The sequence below is a fragment of the Rhamphochromis sp. 'chilingali' genome, assembly GCF_963969265.1.
Source record: "Rhamphochromis sp. 'chilingali' genome assembly, chromosome: 2".
NCBI classification, from domain to species: Eukaryota; Metazoa; Chordata; class Actinopteri; order Cichliformes; family Cichlidae; genus Rhamphochromis; species Rhamphochromis sp. 'chilingali'.
In genome coordinates, this window is record NC_137930.1 from 66,205,730 (window position 1) to 66,227,987 (window position 22,258).

General features: G+C 41.5%; 1 protein-coding gene across 1 annotated transcript in view; it reads right to left on the minus strand.

Moving 5' to 3' along the window:
- Positions 1-7,201: 7,201 nt before the first annotated feature.
- The window catches only part of LOC308384983 (uncharacterized protein), a 38,234-nt gene continuing 23,177 nt past the window's right edge, over positions 7,202-22,258 (minus strand). The window contains exons 19-33 of the mRNA XM_080863693.1: positions 21,582-21,684; positions 19,824-21,372; positions 18,760-19,463; positions 16,550-16,665; positions 15,151-15,207; positions 14,556-14,644; positions 14,299-14,447; positions 13,970-14,100; positions 13,529-13,885; positions 13,356-13,444; positions 12,574-12,711; positions 11,355-11,517; positions 10,041-10,169; positions 7,788-7,932; positions 7,202-7,295 (exon numbers count right to left, since the gene is read on the minus strand). Coding sequence (XP_080719819.1) covers positions 7,864-7,932; positions 10,041-10,169; positions 11,355-11,517; positions 12,574-12,711; positions 13,356-13,444; positions 13,529-13,885; positions 13,970-14,100; positions 14,299-14,447; positions 14,556-14,644; positions 15,151-15,207; positions 16,550-16,665; positions 18,760-19,463; positions 19,824-21,372; positions 21,582-21,684 — 3,843 coding nt within the window. The 3' untranslated portion in view covers positions 7,202-7,295; positions 7,788-7,863. The remainder of the gene's footprint in view (positions 7,296-7,787; positions 7,933-10,040; positions 10,170-11,354; positions 11,518-12,573; positions 12,712-13,355; positions 13,445-13,528; positions 13,886-13,969; positions 14,101-14,298; positions 14,448-14,555; positions 14,645-15,150; positions 15,208-16,549; positions 16,666-18,759; positions 19,464-19,823; positions 21,373-21,581; positions 21,685-22,258) is intronic.

The window sequence follows — 22,258 nt, forward strand, 5'->3', positions numbered from 1 at the left end:
CCATCTGTCTATAGTGTCATTTAGTGAAACATTAAAATCTCCTCCAATTATTAAGTTTGAACTGGGATATTTAGAGAGCCAAAAACTAATCCTTGTATCTAAAGAGTCAATTAAATTATCATTTTCAGGTTTGGTATTATAGCCATATAAATTGACAATTATGAAAATGGAGTGATTGTATTCTACTATCAGACAAATATAATGACCCAAAGAGTCACAATCTGAATGTAGAACAATACCTTCGAAGCTACCTTTGAGAGTTGTGACCCCAGCTGACCTCTCTGTGCCATGCGAATACCAAACATCGTTACCCCACTGAGACTTCCAGAAGTTCACATCAGCAGATACAGAATGGCTTTCTTGGAAAAAACAAAAATGACTTTTATATTTCTTAGCAAACAAAAATAAGGCTTTACGTTTACAGATCTGTCTCAACCCCCCTGGCATTTAGGGAAACAATAGAAAATGACAATTAAGAAAACAAAAAATAAACAGCTAGAAATTTAAAGAACCAATATTGTGTGCTTAACAAAAAATAAACCTCACTAAGGGACCGAGCATTGCAAGGATGAAAATAACTCGGCAGAAATACACGAAATATTTTTTAGGATACAACTCAGGTGCTGAAACTTAAAGTGTCCTCACACTATAAATGAGGCATAGACTTAATGATCCAAAACGCCAGAAGGATCAATGAAAAACAGCCAACCAAGTCCAAGCAACTGTGCAACATTGTAGGGTCTTTTCCATTCCTTAGCTTCCCCCATATTCACCTCTCATTCTGAAGACGGGAAAACTTCTGTCCCATTAACAAAACCCCGGCATCCGACGTAATAGGCCTTTTTATTTTCTCTGCGAGCCTTCTCGATAATGGGCCACAACTTGCTCCGGCGCTCCCTCTCTTCTCTGGAAAGGTCCTCAGCAAACTTCAAGCCCCAGTTTTCCTTTAAGAATGGAGATGTCTTAGCTGCTTTCCACAGGCTATCTCTGGTTCTGCGGGAGATGAACTGGATGATAATAGGTCTGGGACTGGTGTTGTTTGGGCGTTTGGAGCCGACCCGATGTACGGTGTCAATGGTGTCATAAAGTTGGTTTTTACATTCAGGCAACGTAGCCTGACAAATCTCAACAGCAACCTTCCATGTATCCTCCTGTTGTTCTTCTTTGACACCAAACAGCCTGAGGTTCCACCGTCTGGAATATCGCTCGAGATCTGTGATTCTTTGCTGGTTTTTATCCATACGCTCTTCCTCTTTGGAGATTTTCTGCTCCAATGTGCCCACTCTGCATTTGACATCGTTTATCTCTTCGCATGCAAAGACCACAGTTTTTCTGATCCCGTCAATCTGTAGTGCAAGGTTATCCATTCTTTCGTTTATTAGTTTTGATAGAGTTTCAACAATATCCACGCTATCTCCCTTTGAATGCATCGCTTTCTTTGGCGCCGGAGACTGGCTGGGTGAGACGGGTAGAGATGGAAACTCGTCCATTACGTCCTCAGTTATTGGGAGAGGTAGTGAAAGAGCCGTATAGTCATGGCAGTTGTCAAGCAGTGGGTTCACCGACCCGGTTGTTTGGCTAGCATTAGCCTTTAGCAGTAGCTTCGTCTTGGAGCTAGACGAGGGTCTTTTATTGTCACGCTGTGACATTTTATCTCTTAATTGATCAAAATCAGTCCTTTTCTGGCTTAAATACCGTAAAAGCTTCTAAGGTCTGAGTTGACACAGTGTTGCTACCGTATTATAAGGTTACATTTGCTAAGCTCGGCAGTAAGCGTGTACTTACTCGGCCATCTTGGAACGCCCTCCAGCGGCAGTGTTCTTCTGCAGATGTCAATAAACGGCTGTGCTCCCTGGCTAGCTCACGGGAAGCAAGACCAAACGACACCTCCGTCTCCTCCTTGTCTGAGCTCGCCACATTGGTGTCAGAAGTGGGATGATGGTGGCACCCCATGTTCTGACCCGAGTGACTTTTCCCCCGCCGGTCGTGACCGGCCGGTGCGCCAAAAGAAGGCACCTGGACATTTGCAGGACTTTGTGTGGGGCAATGGGGTCGTCGGGGACGACTGACCCCTTAGGTGGGAGGCTATGTAGCGGGTCAGGGCTGTTCGGGGTTCTGTTTGTACAGTTATGTTTTGTTTATGTTGCCATAGTGACGGGTGACGCCCTCTCGCTGCGACGGTGTGTCCTTCCGGGGTCAGAGGGCGCTCTGTGTGTTGTTGTTGCTGTGCGGTTGCCGCGCTGAGCAGTTAGCTAGCGGCATATGGAACGCCAGGACTGCCATAATGAATTAATTAAATACACCATTAAATAATTAATTAAATGTGGCAATAATTAATTAAATAGTTATGACACATGTAATTAATTAATTATTGACACATTTAATTAATTATTTAATGATATATTTATTTATTTCATTTTGGCAGTCCTGGCGCCTGGCTCTCATCATGAAATAATTTTATCTGTCAGCCTCACCCATCAAACTCAGGGGGCGGGGTTAACGCTGATCGAGTCAAAACCATTGCTTTGGCCTGGTGGCCATTGTTTCTAGCACACAACAACCGGCATGTGGAAGCTAACAGAACTGAGCTTTGAAAAACCCTGTTTGTGTGTCACCAAATACCGTTTTAATATTTTTTTAGCCGAGAATGTAGTGGTTTAATCTTCATGTGTCTGGTCGGTTTGTCAAGATACAGCCTCTTTGCAAAAGTGTTTCGATGATTTCGGAGATGTCTGCCCAGTCTCACGGCAAAGCGTGGGATAGACCCGCTCGCCTCGCAAGCAATCCCACCGACAAAGCGCAGGCCCCGGTACACAGCTGTAGTAACCCCCGCTGACTTCTTTTACTGAGGTTATATTTATCGGTGTTTTATTTCCTGATGTTCTTATGTGTCCTACGTGTTTCAGTCGCCAATTCTGAATTATAACTAACATTAAAAACATGTTTAAGGAGGAGAGAGAGCAAATAAATCTGTTTAACATCTGATCTTTGGGTTTTTGTTCAGTAATCAGCGTGACCTGTTTAAATGTTTGAAAAGGAAGATTAGATATAAAAAACGTCAAACATAGACTCAGTCTGCCTTCACATTTGATATGAGGCCAGCACGTATAGTGGCCTCAGCAGGCTATTACTGAAATACACGTGCTATATCATAAACTATGATATAAACAGGGAGGTCCTATTAACATGTTTAGTTTTAAAGGACACCTTCCTGCCTTTAGTCTCATTCATGAGCGGTATTAGTTTTCTTCTAACATCCAGAAGTCTGCACGATGTGTTTCATAGTTTGTAACAAGCCTTTGACAGGTAAACATAACATGACCGAAAAAGCAAAAAAAAAAAAAAGAGAGAGAGAGAGAGAGAGAGTGTTGACATAAGAAGAGAAAATGCTCTCAATTATGGAGACAGGCAAATGGTTCATTTATGTTTGATGTGTGTTTATTCCTCCCTAAATATTGTCGGTGAAGTTTGCCATGCAAGTCAGATTTTCCTGCGCATTTTTATACGTCTGCCAACAGAGAGAGAAAAAAAAATCACATTCTAACAGACAGCTGGTGCTTAGAATACAGTTGAATAACTATTAAAAAACAGATGATATTTAGATGATAGTTCAGTCTAACACATGTGCCAGTGAACCATTAAACGTCTGTGAAACTATGCAGTTATGAAACGTAACTTTAACCTCAGCCAAACCGATTTGCTCAGTTGTAAATAAAACAGCGAAGTAAACGTGACCCGACAGACAGAACCTGAGTGAATGAAGTCCAGCGTTTAACCACTGAGAGCTAAAACTAAGGTGAGGTTTCAAAGCTGTGTGCCGGTGATTGGACATCAGCCGCTGATGAAGCTGTTCGCCTATAAAGTGCTCTGTAAGGAAACAAGCTCCAGCAGCTCTGCGCTCGGGGAAAACACTATATTTACTTATCTTGTGCAGAAAAATGCGCTGACATTGCTTTATATCGAGCACCAGCTGCCCAGTTAAACGGTGACTATCACCAGGTAACGTAGGCGTGTTTCTTGAATTAGCAGCAGGTGTTAAACAGCTGACAGATGAGGAGGAGGATGCATGCAGGTAAACTGAGGGTCTGCTGAGCTGATCGCTGGTTTCGTGAGAAAAATGTCAGCTCATTCTTTATGTTACAGAAGCACAGAGACACAAGACCAGGCGGAAAGAGACGATCGTTCGGTGAAAATGAGAATCTGCGAATGCAACATGTGGAACACGGAGAGTGGAATATGTAAACAAACCGGTTAACGTACCCCCTCGGTGCGCTCTGCATGCTAATTGTTAGCAGAGCTAGTGAAATCTCTGAAAACATCTGAGCACTTTTGCAAAAATGTTCTATGTTGACAACCTGACCAGACATACGTTGCGACATTCGCGGCTAAAACACTGTTAAAAGTGTAGCTGGTGACAGAAAAACGGGGTATTTTAAAACTACACCACCACCATTGCTGCCTGTGATTTGATCTGCATTCTGGGATACCTGGCTGCCCCAAGTCTACACAAGCAATCGATTATCTAGGATCGACCTGTTTTGACTTACTTTGCACGGCAACCAATCAAATGTTAGAGAAGCTGCATGGGCAGTAGGGGTGGGTTTTTATAATCGATTCATCGATTAAAATCGATTCCGGCTTGGATAACGTAAAATCGATTCATTAAAATCCTGAATCGATTTTTTTAATATAAATTTATTTTGCCCGAAATGCCAGAATCTCTGGTGACATCTCACAAAATTTCAAGAACCACCAAACAGTTAAGACAGTAAATGAGAGCAGGAACACGGATTCTGCACATAGACTTAAACACACAGCGCGACCCGCGGATCAGAATCAGTGAGATGTCGCCTTTCTCACCCGACAGCAAGGACACGGTCGGGGCTGAAAGCCGACAGCTTGCTGATTCTGATGTGTCGGCGGGTCCAAGCTTTGTGTTCACGCCCTTTATGCGCCGATTCTAAAGCTGTTAGTTTGATCTCTCTCCAAACAATATTGACCGAACCAGCAGCAAAAGAAGATTCACATAAACATCGTCATGTATTCACTCTGACTTTTACTGTTTTGCTTCCACCGCGATGCACAGCTCTCTCTCTCTCTCTCTCTCTCTCTGTACTTCAAGAACAGTTTCCCTTTCTTCATTATTCGCTTGCTTGTTACGCACAAGTCTACTGTTGTTTACAGCGCTGTCAGCCGCTGTTTTTTTCCCTTTTACATTCTTCCGAAAAGAAAACCTCATTTCTGCTGTTCAATACTGAACAAATTTAAACTTTTTAAAATTATTCAAAATGCAAAACGCTTAACCATGTCTCTAATAAAACCGCTGTAACTTCAGAGGTAATGTTCATATGTTGATTAATGGTTTTCTTTCGTTTTTGATGTACTGCAGAATATTTTTATAAAATCCCAGGCCAGGAAAATCACCTACATGTTTTTCTGTGTTTTATCTTCAGCTACTTTGACACAAAGGTATCTGCTGTGACGCTCACACCTTTGATAAAGTCTTGCGTGTGTCAGCTTCCTTTTTATTGATACAAAAATATGTAAATGTACTGATCTGAATTATAATATTTCTGACTGTCAAAATTTCCCAGATTTAAATCGAATCGAATCGAATTAAATCGAATTAAATCGAATCGTGGATCGAATCGATTCGGGACCTTGTGAATCGGAATTGAATCGATTCTAGAAATCAGTGACGATACCCAGCCCTAATGGGCAGCGTTAACCCCGCCCCCTGAGTTTGATGGGTGAGGCTGACAGATAAAATTATTTCAAGATGAGAGCCAGGAGCCAGGACTGCCAAAATGAAATAAATAAATATATCATTAAATAATTAATTAAATGTGTCAATAATTAATTAATTAAATGTGTCAATAATTAATTAAAATGTGAAATACATAAATAATTAATTAAATGTGTCAATAATTAATTAATTACATGTGTCATAACTATTTATTTAATTAATTAATTCCAATTTTAATTAATTATTGCCACATTTAATTAATTATTTAATGGTGTATTTAATTAATTCATTATGGCAGTCCTGGCGTTCCATAGCGGCAGTGTTCTTCTGCAGATGTCAATAAACGGCTGTGCTCCCTGGCTAGCTCACGGGAAGCAAGACCAAACGATACCTCCGTCTCCTCGTTGTCTGAGCTCGCCACAATATTAAACATATCAGGTCCCCATAAGGAGAATCCTGTGCTAACGGCTGTCTAAATGACTTGGGTAAAGTTTGTAGCATGCTTGTTGTTTTTGTCTGCTTCCACTTGTCTTTGCACTAGGATGATGTCGGCGTAAATGTGCAGTCATATTCGTTGTGTTCCCACCAGTGCTGTCAGCGTTAATCTCGTTGAAATGACGTTAACGCCACAACAAGGCAAATCTCCGTTAACAAGCTACCCCTGCGTGGGGCTAGACAGCCAACACGTTAACGAGCTAACTGCGCTAACACACTAGTTCCCACCCATGTAATTGAGCATTGCGTGGCACATCCAACATACTGTTTTACTTTAGTCCATGACGCGCTTACCTTCAGGGTCATACGTCACATGAAAACCAAAATAATTCCAAACGCCAAATCTGAATGAGGGTGGGGGAGGTTCAATTTGCCATGTTGCAAGGAGAGCTTAACTTCTGTCTCGCTAGCTTGCCCTGCGCTCTTCCTTCTGACGATGCTGTCTGTGTTGAACACTCAGTGGATCTGCGCTCGACAGTGCAGCCTAGGCGGAGTAGTCGAACGCAGATTCACTGAGCGCTCAACACAGACATCATCGTCAGAAGGAAAGTTGATAAAATAAATTACAAATTTTGTATTGTTCGATACATATGCGTACCGAACCGAAAGCACTGTATCGAACGGTTCAATATCGATACGAGTATCGTTGCACCCCTAAAAACCAGTACCGGTACCGAAAAAAAGAAGATTTATTCATAACACACATGAAAAGACCCAGGGAAACCGAGTTAACGATAAAAACGATAACAAAATAACGCTGAAAACCAATAAAAACCCTGAAAACCACACATTTCACACCTGAGCCTCAACTCTCGCGGCCCGGTACCAAACGACTCACGGACCGGTACCGGTCCGAGGCCCAGGGGTTGGGGACCGCTGCTTTAAACCATCCCAGTTTGACACAAAATGAAGCAGATGTTGAAGGTAACTCTGGTCTTCCTTTGTTACACTGTATCTTACCTGCTGAAACATGAATAAGTTGCCAAAGAAAGGCACTGGCTTTGGATGTTTGATGCCATATCGTGAGAGGACTGAGAAGGGACGGACTGAATACCTACAGGCAAAAGTGCAGAAATGTGATGATGTGTTGTGAATGAAAGGATTAAACATCAAGCTCATTAACTCTTAGATAGTTTTATTTTTATTTTTTTATCCTAATGATACTTTCTTTTTCCTTCACTGACATCTCATATTGAGAGTTCATGTGAACAGCGACCAAAATGTAAGTTCAATAATTAACTCCTTTTAAGTGCTTAGTTTGCCATGAAATAATGTGGGAACAGGCCTCCCCTGCCTATCAGTCAATTGTCCAATTACCTTTGAGTCTATGAAAATGGGTGACTGTGGATATACATAATATGTAACATATAGTATATATTGCTGTATTTTCACAGCAGAACAATATGTCACAAATAAACATACTAAGGTTTTATTTCCAGCTAAGTGTGGTGGAGTACAGAGAAAACTGACATAAAATGTGTCATTATCCAAAAACTGTCCGACTGTCCATCATAAATAAACAAATACTGAACATTTGTTCACTCACCAGTAAAGGAGACCGAGGAAAATGAGGAAGAGGCTGAGTGTCACAGATATTCTGCTGACCTCAATGTTGAACATGTTTAAAAAGTCACCTGCAGCCTGCATGTTGGAAAATCTTGTTTTCTATCCTCAGACTGAGATGAAAGTTCCTGCGCAGAAAAACAAGAAAAAGGGTTTAAGTTAACAAAAAGAACTAGATTGAATATAATGCACGTACAAAAACAGGAAGCCATAAAAATACTTGCAAAACAGGTCTTTAAAACAAAAGAATTATATACCCCCTTCATAAATCTTTTTGCCTACAGTGTATTTACCAACTGAAGTAAAGTTATAAGACATAAAAACAGACAGAAACGTCGGAAATCACCACAGCAGAGAAACCAGAAGTGTTATATAGCAAGGTAAAAGTCATTTTATATAAATACTTTAGATTAGTGATGTGACGTTCTGTATCGAGGCTTCAAAGCTTGTGTCGATTAATTGAGGGGGCGTTTCCGCGATGCGCGTATCGAGGCTTGCTTCATTTATGGGAGGAGCTGAAAATGATGACGTCCGAAGCCTCGCTGCCCGGCTGTACCACGTGACTGGTTCATGAAGCGGTTCGAACTTTGCCGCGAGATATGACAGCGATATAAACCCCTCAGACTTCATTCAAAAATGTAGGTGTTTGATGGAGAGTTGCGGTTAGTGAGAGTTTGGAGACAGTTTGGAGGTTTATGAGAGTGAGGAGAGAAAGTCAGGAGAGAATGGAGCCAGCTAAGAAGAGGAGGATGTCCTCCCCTGTGTGGGAACATTTTGATCTTATTCCTCCCAACAAGGTATGTAAATTTCTACAGAAGATATATTTTCATAATACTGATGGTGCAATACAATTTATGTTAAGCTGTCTTGACTTTTGTACAAGGTGAAGTGTTTGCTATGTGCCAGGGAGCTGGGATATAACAACAACACCTCATCCATGCTTAGGCACTACAGAGCTTTGCATGAGAATAAGGGGAACACCGATTGTGGAGCAAGACCAGGTGAGCCATCAAATGCCATGATAATATAGCATGCAGTAATGTTACTAAATGATATAACAATATTATACAGCTGTAATAAGTTACGTGTGTGATGTTTATATTTGTGCTTTGTCTTTATTGTCTTTCCTCAGGAGAACAATCTCAAATAGATGAAGACCTGGTTAGCATGGTGATTGAGGACTCCCAGCCATTTAGCATTGTGGAGGACAAAGGATTTAAAAGATTTGTTAAATCATTAAATCCTAGCTATGTTCTCCCCACTAAAAACGTCATAAAAGCAGTGAAAATGTAGTTTTTACTGAATAAAATGTGAACAGGCAGGACTGAGGCCTCAGTCTGTAGCTGTCCATACCTCAACGTTACAAAAGCACAACCACTGTCCACACCCCAACCACACCTCACCTCACAGTAAATGATCATTTCCATTTTAAGCATTTCCAAATGATCATTTTCCATACTGCCAGTATAAATATACACAGTATACTGCCATCACTACAATATACTTTTAAAGTTATTTTATTGGTTTTTAAATGTCTTAATGGTCTTGGGCCTTCTTATCTCTCAGATTTGCTTTTACCATATGAACCCTCGCGGACCCTGAGGTCCTCTGATACTGGCCTTTTGATTGTCCCTAAAGTCAGGACACATACTCACGGAGAGGCAGCTTTTCAGTGGTATGGTCCTCGTCTGTGGAACAACCTGCCGGAGGAGCTCAGGGCCGCAGAGAACGTACATGTTTTTAAGAACAGGCTCAAGACCCACCTTTTTAATTTAGCTTTTACTTAACGTTTATCTATTTTATGCTTATTTATTCTATCCTGTTATTCTATTTATATTATTAATTGAGGTTTTACCTAATATTTATTGATTTTATTCTTATTCATTTTTTACCTTCTTACTCTATTTATATTTATATTGTATCCCATTCTTATTTATTTTTTTATTCTGTATATACTCTTATTAGGTCATATCTCCAGTGTTTCCTCGGAGGGCGCTCTCTGCACCGGGGCTGTGATCGACCGTGGCTGCTGGGGCTCTTCTCAGCCTGGCTGGGGGGCTTCTTTGCCTCCCTCCTGCTGTGTGCCCAGCCTGGAGGCTGCGGTCTGTGACCGGCTCCCGGTGCAGACGGCTCCCTGTGATAGTGTTTCCTCACCTGGCTCATGTGTCTATTACTTGTGTCTTTATAATATTAACACCGCAACATTCAGCATATGGGAAACACACACTCACCTCACCTTCTTCGTCCTTCGCCCAGGTTTTGTAAATATAATAGTCACGTCTTCCTCTTTTTGACAACAGCTCGTCACTCCACAGGAAGCTGCGTCGTCTACTGCCCCCATCTGCACCGGAGTGGAAAGGCTCTTCTTGCGTTTCCCAGAGAGACATTTGTGACATTGTTATATTAAACATGCCCAATTATTTCGTACGGAAGCACAAGATGATAATACCAAACATAACATTGTTACTTTTACAGAATATATTTAAAATATTCAATGATTTTTTTTCTGGATGGTACTGGACAGTCTTTTCCTGTCGTTTCTGGGTATTTGGTACAGATAGATCACCATATACAGAATGTGGGTTTAATTTCAGGTAACAGCAAATATAGCGTAATTCTCCTTTAGACTGGGACACAGAGGATTTTCATTTCTTGTGTGTTCTGGTGGTTTGTAACTCAACTGGTGTCAGATCAAGTACACTGACCATTAAAATTTAAGGATAAACCATTGATTTGCAACGTTTGCACAAAAAGTAGATGAAGCAGGTGAATAACAGTCGGGATTTAATGTGGCAAAATTAGCATGTGCCTCCTTTACATATGCTCCATCTTTTTGCCAAATATCATGGAATGGAGCCATTTGATTATTTGTGTTATTTTGCTGACAGACAGCACTGAAAACCTCAAAATCAGGACTGAAATCATAAGGCTGCCGGTCACAATTCCTCACACTGTTTGAAAGAGACAGTGAGTGATTAATCGGATCAACTTTCCTGTAAAAAATGATTCATTCAATGTTTTAAACAACAAGCGCATAAAAACTGCAATAAAGTGTCTATTTATATATGTGCATCAATACAGAAAATCTTCTTGTGAAATATTTTCTCATGTGGCATTCCTTCCATTTGATATGTAAATTGTCAAACTGTTCCAGTCACAAAATTATAGTTAATATTTTCTAAAACATTTGAATGAATCTGCAGTAAATCCCTTATTATATTTAGTACATTCAAATCTAAAATATTTCAATGTTGTGATTTTTCAAGCATCTCCCAAGTACTGGATTAACTTGAACTAAGACAGTTGAACTTATTTTGCAGTCTGGTGAAAATGATCCAGTCATTCGATAGAGAAGTCAGCAGACAATCTCACTTGCTCCTTCTGGAAATTTTCACACAAACACCATTTTTAGGACCAAGAGTGCTTAACGACTTCAACTCAAGAGGAACCTGAAAAAAAGAGTGCCCTCGATAAAACAAACATCTTTTTTCAGGACTGGCTGTTAATGAACATTCATGAGATTTGCTGAGCAGCTCTAAGTCAAACGTACCTCAGTCTTAGAGCAAGCAGTGATGTTGAAGTTGTGGAACAGATGCATTAAAGCCAGTTTGATTTCAAGCTGGGCGAGCTTCATTCCCACACAGTTACGGGGGCCAGCCCCAAATGGTAGGTATACGAATGGATGTCGACTGGCCTTGGCCTCTGGTGTAAACCTGGGGATCAACAGCAAGTTGTTGTTTTTAAAGTTGAATGAAAAGCATTGGAAACTAAAAGACCACATTCTTAATGAGACAAATTTCTCTTGCTACTTTATACAATGGCATAAAACTACTGTTATCTTGAACTGAGATATTTAACTACATGAAAAATATTACATGATACAGTTCTGTTCATAGTTTTTATGGAAAGAATTTCTAGGCATAGCCATGTGACAGAAAGTTCCCATTTTGGTGACCTTTGAATCTCCTCGTTGCTATTTGCAGGTGATGTGGGTCTCTTGGCTTCATCTGGTGGTTGTCTCCAGCACTCACTGGAGCGGTTTCCAGCCGAGTATGAAGCGGCAAGAACGAGAATCACAACTCCAAGGTGGAGGCCATGGTTCTTAGCTGAAAAGGGTGGAGTGCCTACTCTTTTCAGGGATGAGTTGCTACCCCAAGTGCAGGGGTTTAAGTATCTGAGGGTCTTATGAAGACCCTCAGAAGTGAGGGAAAAATGGAGTGGGAAATTGACAGACAGATTGGGGCCACTGCTGAAGAGATGTGGAGGCTGCATTGGTTCGTTGTGGTAAAGAAAGAGCAGAGCATGAAAGCAAAACTCTCAATCCAAGTCCAGCAACTCCAAGTCCAGCAACTGGTCTCTTCAGTTTCCAGACTGTTGTTAAAAAGAGGAGATACTACTAACTGATACTACTAACTACTGACACTGCAATGTGCCAACTCCCAACAAATTCAAAATCAAGCTATATCTCAGTTTAAATGTTCTATTTTGAATAAATTATGGGTTTATAAGATTTGTAAATAAATGCATTGTTTTTATTTATATTTTACACTGTGTCCCAACTTTTTGAATTGAGATTGTATTTGTGGGTTGCAGATGTGATAATTTCACTACACAAAAGTGTTTACCACACCCAAAAAATGTATTTGTACCACTGTACAGAAAAATATTTAATATGTTGTTAATATACAGCTGAAATCATGTTAATAAGTCAACATTTGACTGCAGTCATAAGTCAGTCTCTTTACTCGTTTCAGACAGAACTGAAGCACCTCTCAGGAATGAACTTCTCAGGCTCGGGCCAGTGTTCTGGGTCATAATGGAGGAAGCCTGCAGGGATCTCCAGTTTTGCTCCTTTAGGAAGTTGCTGACCATTCACCACACAGTCATGATCTATTTCTCGTGCAAACCTTAGTGGGAAAATTTCAAAATTACACAGTTACAGAATGGTCACACACAGTATCGACAGAAGAGCTGTAACTTTATTTATTTACTTTATTACGTTATGTAATTCCCTGACCACTGCCACCCCCAGAGAAACTAAAGGGGGAAAACAGTGAAAATAAATTTAACATCATTATCAGAACTGTTATTTCCTTAATTTATTTGGACTTTTAAGCTCTATTGCTTTTTGCTGTCAGTTATAGTTGCCATTGCCTCTCTTGCCTCCCCTGCTCTCTATTTCTGTACATAGCTCCATTCAAAGAAGAAGAGTTTAAGCGTAATGATAGCTACAAAAGCATTTTTAATGCATCTGGATCCAAATGTGAACAGAGCTTAACCCAAATGTCAAAAGATCAGAAAACATCTGCATTGCTGAACCCATCTTTGATCTTTCAACAGTAATGATGATGAGAAGAAGAAGAAGAAGAAGAAGAAGAAGAAGAAGAAGAAAAAAAAAAAAAAAAAAAAAAAAAAAAAAAAAGGTTTTCCGGATGATAGCATTATGGCTATACCCCATGAAAAGCTAATTAAGGGACAATGCTGAAAATCTTCCTATATCACAGGGTACCAAAGCTACCCCACTGTAGCCCCAATTGACATCCTTCTTTACCTGAATCCAGGAGGGTAGAGGCGTAATGCTTCACATATAACCATGTCCAAATACTTCAGCTCCTGCACATTTGTGTAATCAGGTGAGTCCTACAAAGCAAACAGCATGACAATCAATGACTGTCCACAACTGCATGAATCAAAATAGATCAGAACCAACTGTAAAACACTCACATGTCTAGTGTAGAAATCATCCACCTCTTTCTGTACTCTGAGTTGACATTCAGGGTGGAGGGCCAAGAGGTAGCAGGTGAACGCCAGAGTGCTGCTACTGGTTTCATAGCCTGCCAGGAGGAAGATGAAAGCCTGACCAACAATCTCATCCTCAGTCATCATCTTTTTCTGTGGACGCCTGACAGACGGCTCCTGTGAATGAGGAAGGTCATTTTCCTGAACTTTGCCTGAAGACTGGGTCTGCTGGTTGTTGTCACTGATCTCATCGGTGTCATTTGAAGTGTCAAAGCGCTCCAATGACACACACTCTTCGGTGGTTCGAGCATCTAACATCAGCTGAAGGAAGTCTCTACGTCTCTACGTGTAAAAGAAATAAATAAGAAAGATAGGAAAATGACAGTTTCAAAGCCACACACAGATTTAGGAAAGTCTGAGATTCACCTGCTCAGGAGGCTGCTCCTCTCTCTGTTTGATGATTTTGTGAATGCTGTTAATGAAGAAATGACTCATCTTGTCTCGTCTTTTGTTGGGTATGAACCTCGACAGAGGAGCCATGATGGAGGGAAAAGCAACTAAAGACAGAAACACACAAATCTGCAGAGAACTGTATACACAGGTATATCAACAAAAATGCTTAAATACTTCTTTGGCATATTCTACATCTATTTAACCTTTCTGAAATTCTTTCTTACAATTCTTTGTGATCAACTTTCTCTTTTAATGTCCTACATAAATATCTGAAATTCAATTGTGTTATAATAATGACTCACAGAAAAGTAACAAGACAGACTTGAAGAAATCATTGGTGAAGGCCATCTGAGCGTGTTGGACAAGTGGGTCATCTGGGTTATTCTGCGAGTCCACCTGAGTTGCAAATGCCACACTGGCAATAACATCCATGGTAAAGTAGCCAAAGTATCTGCAAAATAGCATCAAATTTTAGAAATATGAACAGTGAAAGAAAAAATACAGTAGAAGTAAAGTAGACAAACTGCTTTCAGGCTTTCATCATTGTTTATGTATTTACCTGTGGATATCAAAGGCCTCTCCTGACTCAGCGTAGACATGCAAATTCTTCATCAGGGTATCAATGGCTGTGTTGATGAGCGGAACCATCTACACTCAAATGGAGAGATAATGACAGATGCAAAATAGTCCTATAAACACTTCAGTGAATCATAATGGGTCCATAAACATAAAAAATGGGGGACAGGTCCATGTAATTCCATAAACACCACTACCACAGCTACTTAAATTACACATACAACATAGTTCCAGGAATCTAAGTTGTCAGTTGGGATCCTATGTTGTCGGGAGGCTTTTGCAATCTGGTAGGGTCTCCCATGTCAAATTGGTCCTGGGTGAGGAACCAGACGAAGGGCGATTCAGACAACTATTGTCAGTGCAAAAACAAGGGAACAGTTTACCCTGCGCTTCATAGGGTTACTGGGACACCACCCTGGAGTCATGCCTGTAGAGGGTGCGTGGGGTTCCATGCCTTAGCCTATGGGGCACGGCTGGGCGCAGGGTATTGGGACATGGAATGTCACCCCTCTGTTGTGGAAAGAGCCTGAGCTAGTGCTTGAGATTGAATGATACCGGCTATATATAGTTGGGCTCACCTCAAAGCATGACTTGGACCCTAGAACCAGCCTCCCGGAGAGGGGCTGGGCTCCAGCCTGGTAGTGATGTGTTGGTCGCGAACGAAATGGCTCTTAGAGCCGGATCTTTGACGTGAACGACGCGAGCCAGCTCCTTATTGCGAGCCGTGGTTTTTTCTTTTTCTTTCTCCCACCCTCTCTCGCACTTTTTTCCCGCTTCACTCCACATGCGAGCCTTGTGCTTTGCGCTGGGCAGAGGGGGGAGGGGCGGTAGTTACACTCGCAGTAGCACAGGAACAGAGCGGGAGGGAGAGAGAGAGAAAGAGAGCCAGGGACAACAACGTCACATTAGAAAGGTATAGTAATCATCCACAACTTTTTTCAGTTGTGGATGATAAAGGATTCAGAAAGTTTATTCATGCAGGTCCATATGACAGAGAATATGCATCTTCTTTTTGTTTTCATATTTTAATTTATATTTAATTGTGTTGTGGTTTGCAGTGTTTTGTGTTGTTTCATTTTAAATTTGTTTAAAAGGAAAAAGCTGAAAATGTAAATAGTTAAAAGTTGAACTGTGACTAGTTGGTTTTTGTATTATATGATTTATTTATTACATTTTATGTGGAGTGAATAAATAAAAGTATATTTACGGTGGCCCCTACAAACAAAGCACGTACAAACTTCAAAACACGTACAAACCCTGAAGCACGTACAAACTTCAAAACACGTACAAACCCTGAAGCACGTAAAAACTCCAAAACACGTACAAAACACAACAGAAGTGCTCCAGGATGCTAGGCCCAGTGTTGAGCTTTTGTTACCTCGTGGCTACACAAGCCAGCAAGTACCAACGACCGGATTTGGTGTGTGGTAGTAACAGGTAAATGAACATATATGAATGCTTGTGTATAAATACACAAACAATACACATATGCTTTCAATTGTGTAATTTAAGTGATCTAGGTAGCTCTGTTTTGAAGTTCAGTTAACGCTAGAAATGTGTTTTGGAGTTTGTATGTGTTTTGTGTCTAGGGGTCACTGTATATTTTTATATATAAACATATATAAATAAAACCACTTTTTTTTACATTAGTAATTCCTTTTGTGCATAATTTTATATTATTGTTAATAATAAATTAATTAAAGCAACAAAACAACCTGAAGAGCCGGTTGGGAGCTGAAAGAGCCGGCTCTTTTTAGTGAGTCGAGCCGAAAGAGCCGGCTCTCTAAAAAGAGCCAGAATTCCCATCACTACAGCCTGGAGTTGCTCTCGCTGAGAGGCAGCAGGCTGGGGTGGTTATTCTGTTATGCCAGGGGCGATTTTAGCCCAATCAAAGCACCCCCAAAGATTTCTTCCTTTTTTTGACAATATTTGCTATTTGTGTGACACACTGCTAAAAATATAAAAAGCATACAGTACTTGGTTGAGACATAACATTTGGTTTGTTCCAGCTCCACTCTCCCCTGCTCTGGCTCTAGTGCTGTTGCTGCCAGAGCGCTGCTGGCTGAGACGCAGCAGAGCGGAGGTGGAAGTGCCTGGTTTAAAACAGGACTGTTTAGCTGCATTTTACCTTCAGTTACTGTCCGAAAGTCTCCTTATATTTCAATCGCATCGCTATAAGTGCAATGTTAATTTCTGCCGATAAGTTCCACTTTGTTCTTACTGTTTGCTGCGGTGATGACGTCACATGCTTTTACGACAGTCCTGCCGTATCACGAGTCGGAGGAGCACTAGGCATGTTTTTCTCCATGAGTGCGGGGGAATAGCGATCTCCAGCCGTGTGCGTGCCTGTGCAAATAGCCACACGTCTGTCCACCCCTCCCACCATGTTCAAACATAAATTTCAATCAATTTTATTATTGTATCATCAGATCTGTGGCTGTATGTTCTGGACACTCGAGTGCCAACTGATCACCACCTGGTGGTGAGTTGGATCAGGTGGGGAGGGAGGATGCTTGTTGGAGGTTCCATTTTTTAGGGCAGAAATACCGGGGTTACTCGCATATCTCACGGAGGAATAAACCATACACACATTGTTTAGAGTTTTACATCAGAGGGACACACCTTCCTCTGCGCCATCATTTATTGCACACACACTTCCGTATTTATACCTTTCAGGTTAAGAGCACATACATATATGATAGGGCAACACCCCCACTTGCTCTTAACACTATACATTACATATTTACATGATATTCACATATCAACGTTTTATGTTCCAAACAAAATATGCGTAAATTTATCTATTTTCACTTTACTTACAGACTTAGTCATGATGTCTGCTACCATGTCTTCTGTTGCACAATACTTAACTTGTACTTCCTTCTCAGTTATAGCAGACCTAATAAAGTGATACTTGATATCGATGTGTTTACATCTTTGACGGTTTATAGGATTTTTGGACAATGCAATTGCACCTTGATTGTCTGCAAGAATGGTAACTGGTGAATATTGCCTTTTAATGTCCATGCCATTAAGTAGCTGTGAGAGGTATAAGCTTTCTTGTACTGTGGCGGCCATCGCCATGTACTCTGCCTCGCACGTTGACAAAGCTACTGTAGCTTGCTTCCTGGTTTTCCAGCAGATCACTGGCCCATTTTTGGATAGTACAAAACAATAACCCGTTGTACTTCTCCTGTCACTCAAGTCTGTGGCCCAATCTGCATCGCTGTATGCTATAAGATTTAGGTTTCCTTCTATCCTTTTATAGCACAGCTCTTTGTTTAGTGTCCCCTTAAGGTAACGTAATACATGTTTTGCTGCTGTCCAATGATGCTCTTTTGGCTCAGACAGGGATTGTGACAGTTTGCTCACTATCCAACTCAAATCTGGTCTTGTACATGTCATTAAGTAAATCAAACTGCCCACTAATTCTCTATATTTTCCTGAATCAACTGATTCACCATGTGCACCAAAATCATTTTTGAGTTCACAAGGAGTAGAACGTGGCTTACAGTCAGACATTTTGAACTTTTCCAGGATTTTTGTGATGTACCGTGTCTGATTTAGTCTTATCTCATGGTTCTCTTGTATACAGTCAATACCCAAGAAATGTTTGAGCTCACCAAGATCCTTCATTTTAAATTTCTCATCCAACATTTGTTTCACGTTTCTGATAGCGTCCTCACCGTTGGCAGCTATGATTACATCATCAACCCAGATGATAAGAATCACTGTCTCACTCGCTGTCTGTCTGGAATATACACAATGGTCTACAGGATTTTGTTTGTAACCTTTTTCACATAAATGGTCATGTAACATCTTATTCCAGTTCCTGCCAGATTGTTTCAAACCATATAGTGATTTGTTTAGTTTACAGACCAGTTTTTCACCTGTGTCTGACTTTACTTCAAAACCTTCTGGTTGCTGCATATACACCTCACAATCGATTGGGGCGTGCAAATAAGCAGTCTTCACGTCCATTTGATGGAGTTTAAAGTTGTGCTGTACTGCTAATTGCATCAGCGTACGCACTGACGTCATATCTGCAGTCGGCGAAAAGGTTTCTTTGTAATCAATGCCTTGAACTTGGCTATAGCCTTTAGCAACATATCTTGCTTTAAATGTTTTAGTCTGATTTGGGTTCTCTTTTATCACATACACCCATCTCCCCCCCACTGCATTTTTACCTTCTGGCAGCGTGGTTAAAGTAAACGTATTATTGTCTTTCAAGGATCTTATTTCATCTTCCATAGCATCTGACCAACACTTAGAGTTCGATGACTGCATAGCTTCTTCAAAAGTCTTTGGTATGTCGTACATCACCCTGTAACAGTAATCTACAGTCAGTGATGTTTGGTCGTCTTCTGCAGTTTGGACATAGTCTTTCAGGTAATCTGGCCTTCTCCTGTTTCGTTTGGGATATCGTTCAGACTCTGTTCTATCACTCTGTTTGTCTGAGTTTTGTGCATCATTTATGCCATTGTCCTGAATGTCACTTTCAGGTTCCAGGATCATACTTTCATCTGATCTCTGGTCATTCCCTGTTTTGTCCTTTCTAGCGGGGTACTTCAAGATGTCCCCTGGAGTCAAATCATCATCTCCATTGTCATCAACCTGAGTGGTCTGGGTTTGGTGCTCAACTACACTTTTAGTGAGGAACTTGACCAACCTATGTCTAAGAACTCGTCCTGTTTTAGGGTAGTAGATTAGATACGACGGACTGTTTTTATCGTAACCCACAAAAACTCCTTCGTCACATCTTGCGTCTAACTTTTTTTTGTTGTGCCCGTAACCATAGCAAACTGATCCAAAAATCCCCATCCTCGACATGTCTGGCTTCTTTCCTGTCAGCATGTAATAAGGGGTTTGCTTTGTGCGTCTGTTGTAACACCTATTACGAATTACTGCGGCAGTCATAACAGCATAAGTCCATAATCTTTTTGGCAGGTTACTTTCGATCAACATACACCGTGCCATTTCAAAAAGTGTTCGCCATTGTCTCTCGGCAGTCCCATTCTGATGAGGTGAATACGGCGCTGATGTCTCATGCCTTATCGTGTTTTTATTTAACAATGTCTGAAACTCTTTAGATGTAAATTCAGTTCCATTGTCTGATCTGATTCTCTTTACTTGCCCATAGGGGGCGACGTCTGCCAAAAACTTTTCAGTTGCTTTTACGGTGTCACTTTTAGCCTTTAGAAAGTACACAAACATTGTGCCTGAGTAATCATCAGTAAATGCTAACGTGTACCTGAACCCGTCTTTAGCTTCTGGTTCTATCGGTCCAGCTAAGTCAGTGTGCACTAGCTCTAATGCTTCTTCTGCTCTTTCATCAGGCTCTCTATTCCTGGTTTGGATAAATTTGCCTTTTGTACACACTTCACAGTCTTGGTAATGTTTAGCTTTACCTTTTATTTTCATACCCTCGGTAATGTCCTCTAGTTTAACCAAGTCTTCATAGTTGCAATGGCCGAGGATTTTGTGCCAAGTTTCTACATCATGACAGCCATTGCATTCGTCGTTGTCAACATAATGATCAGATGTAACACTGTTCAAATAGTATAGGCGTTCATATTCACTTATCTTAAACCTTGTCCCGTTCTTATGGATAAGCTGGTTGCAGCCCTTCTTGAAGGTTACTGAGGCTCCTTTGGCCGTTGCCGCCTGAACCGAGAAGATATCTTGCGGGTAAGAGGGAATGTAAAGTGCTCCCTCCAGTGTCGCCTTCACCTTTCGTCCCTCGCTGTCTTGTAGATAGACCTCCACATCTCCCCTCTTCAGTGCGACCCCACTCGTCCTCGTTCCGTCAGCTAATTCCATGAAGTGTCTTCCAGGTGTGAATGTCTCATCAAAACTCTTAAATCTCTGAATGTCCGTAATAATGTGAGAAGTGGCCCCTGTATCAACCATTAGGCCTCTCTGTTTCAGCCCTTGATTTCCACAGTCTTTGGCTTTGAACGCGAAACTATGATCTTCTGCATCAGTTACGTGTTTAGCAGTAATCTTCTTTCGTCGGCGACAGTCGCTGTCCTTATGCGTTGAGCTTTTACAGTAACCGCACCACTGCTTCACTTTTTGTTCTTTCCTTTCGGTCTTTGTGTAACACTCACGTGCTATATGACCCTCTTTTCCACAGCTGTAACATATTATTTCTGCATTGTCTCTCTCTTTCTTCCAGTTATTTGCCTTCATCACATTGTCTTCAGAACATGTGGCCTTTTCGGTGCTCTCGTAGCTTCTTAATTTAGCTTTGAATTCACTAAATGTCATTGCTTTGTCACTGTGGGTTACATGTATGGCAAACGGCTTGAAAGATTCAGGCAACCCTTTTAGCACCATTGCAATAAGCAGTCCATCACTTAATGTCTCTTCTGCATTCCTCAGAGCTGTAATGGCAGTCTCAGCCCTTATCATATAGTCTGTGACGCTCTCACTGGGAGTTTTCTGTAGCGACGTTAGCTCCGTGTACAGGCTAATCACACGTGGTGTCCCCTTACCGGCGTAGTGCTCTCTCAGAATCTCCAACGCTTTTCGTCCGTCATCCTTGGCATCTCTCATCACGAGTGAAAGACTTCTATCATCCAATACTTGGATTAGCTCTGCATAAGCTACTTCATTCTTTTCATCCAAGTCCTTGTCTTCTTCCTCCGACTCGCCGGGCTCGTTCAGAATGGCAGCCTTTAGCCCAAGTAGCCGCAGGTATCCCAGGAACTTTGTTTCCCACAGTTCATAGTTTCTCTCGTCTCCGTCGAAGCATAGACGGTTCCACCGGCTTCCCACATCCCTTCTGGGCCCATAACCTGTTGGAGGTTCCATTTTTTAGGGCAGAAATACCGGGGTTACTCGCATATCTCACGGAGGAATAAACCGTACACACGTTGTTTAGAGTTTTACATCAGAGGGACACACCTTCCTCTGCGCCATCATTTATTGCACACACACTTCCGTATTTATACCTTTCAGGTTAAGAGCACATACATATATGATAGGGCAACAATGCTGGACAAACCTGGTGCACCCAAACGTGTAGTGAGGGTGTCTGAATAGACCATGTTCAGCACCTCCACAGCTGAGGCTGCTGCACTGAGCTGCAACTGTAAGGTGTTTTGTACCTTGGTGGTAAACAAACCGAATGGTGGACACCGGAGGTAAAAGGAGGTATCAAGCTGAAGAAGGAAGCCTGTCAGGCTTGGCTAGCCTGTAGGACTCCAGGAACAGCTCTTGGGTGCCAATAGACCAAGCGGAACACGGCTCAGGCAGTGGCTGCAGCAAAAACCTGGATGTGTTGGGTGTTTCCTGGACAGAATATCTAGTTGTATCCAGGTGGTGGGGGGGTTTCCACTTTGGTGGCCTCAGGATTTCATTTTAGCGTTTTGGCTTCATTAGGTGATGGCTTCCAGTTTGCACTGGAGCGGTTCGTGACTGAGTACAAAGCAGCATGAATGAGAATTAGCACCTCCAATCCAAGACCATGGTTCACAGCTGGAAAAGAGTGGAGTGGCCACTCTGGGTCATGGACAAGTTACTGTCCCAGGTGGAGGGATTTAAGTATCTTGGGATGTTGTTCATGAGTAGCTTGCAAGAGAGAAGAGAGAGCTTAGGATAAAAGTGAAGCTCTCGAGTTACCGGTCTACGTCCCCCCAGATGAGCTGGAAGAGGTGACTGGGGTGAGAAATTTGGCCTTCC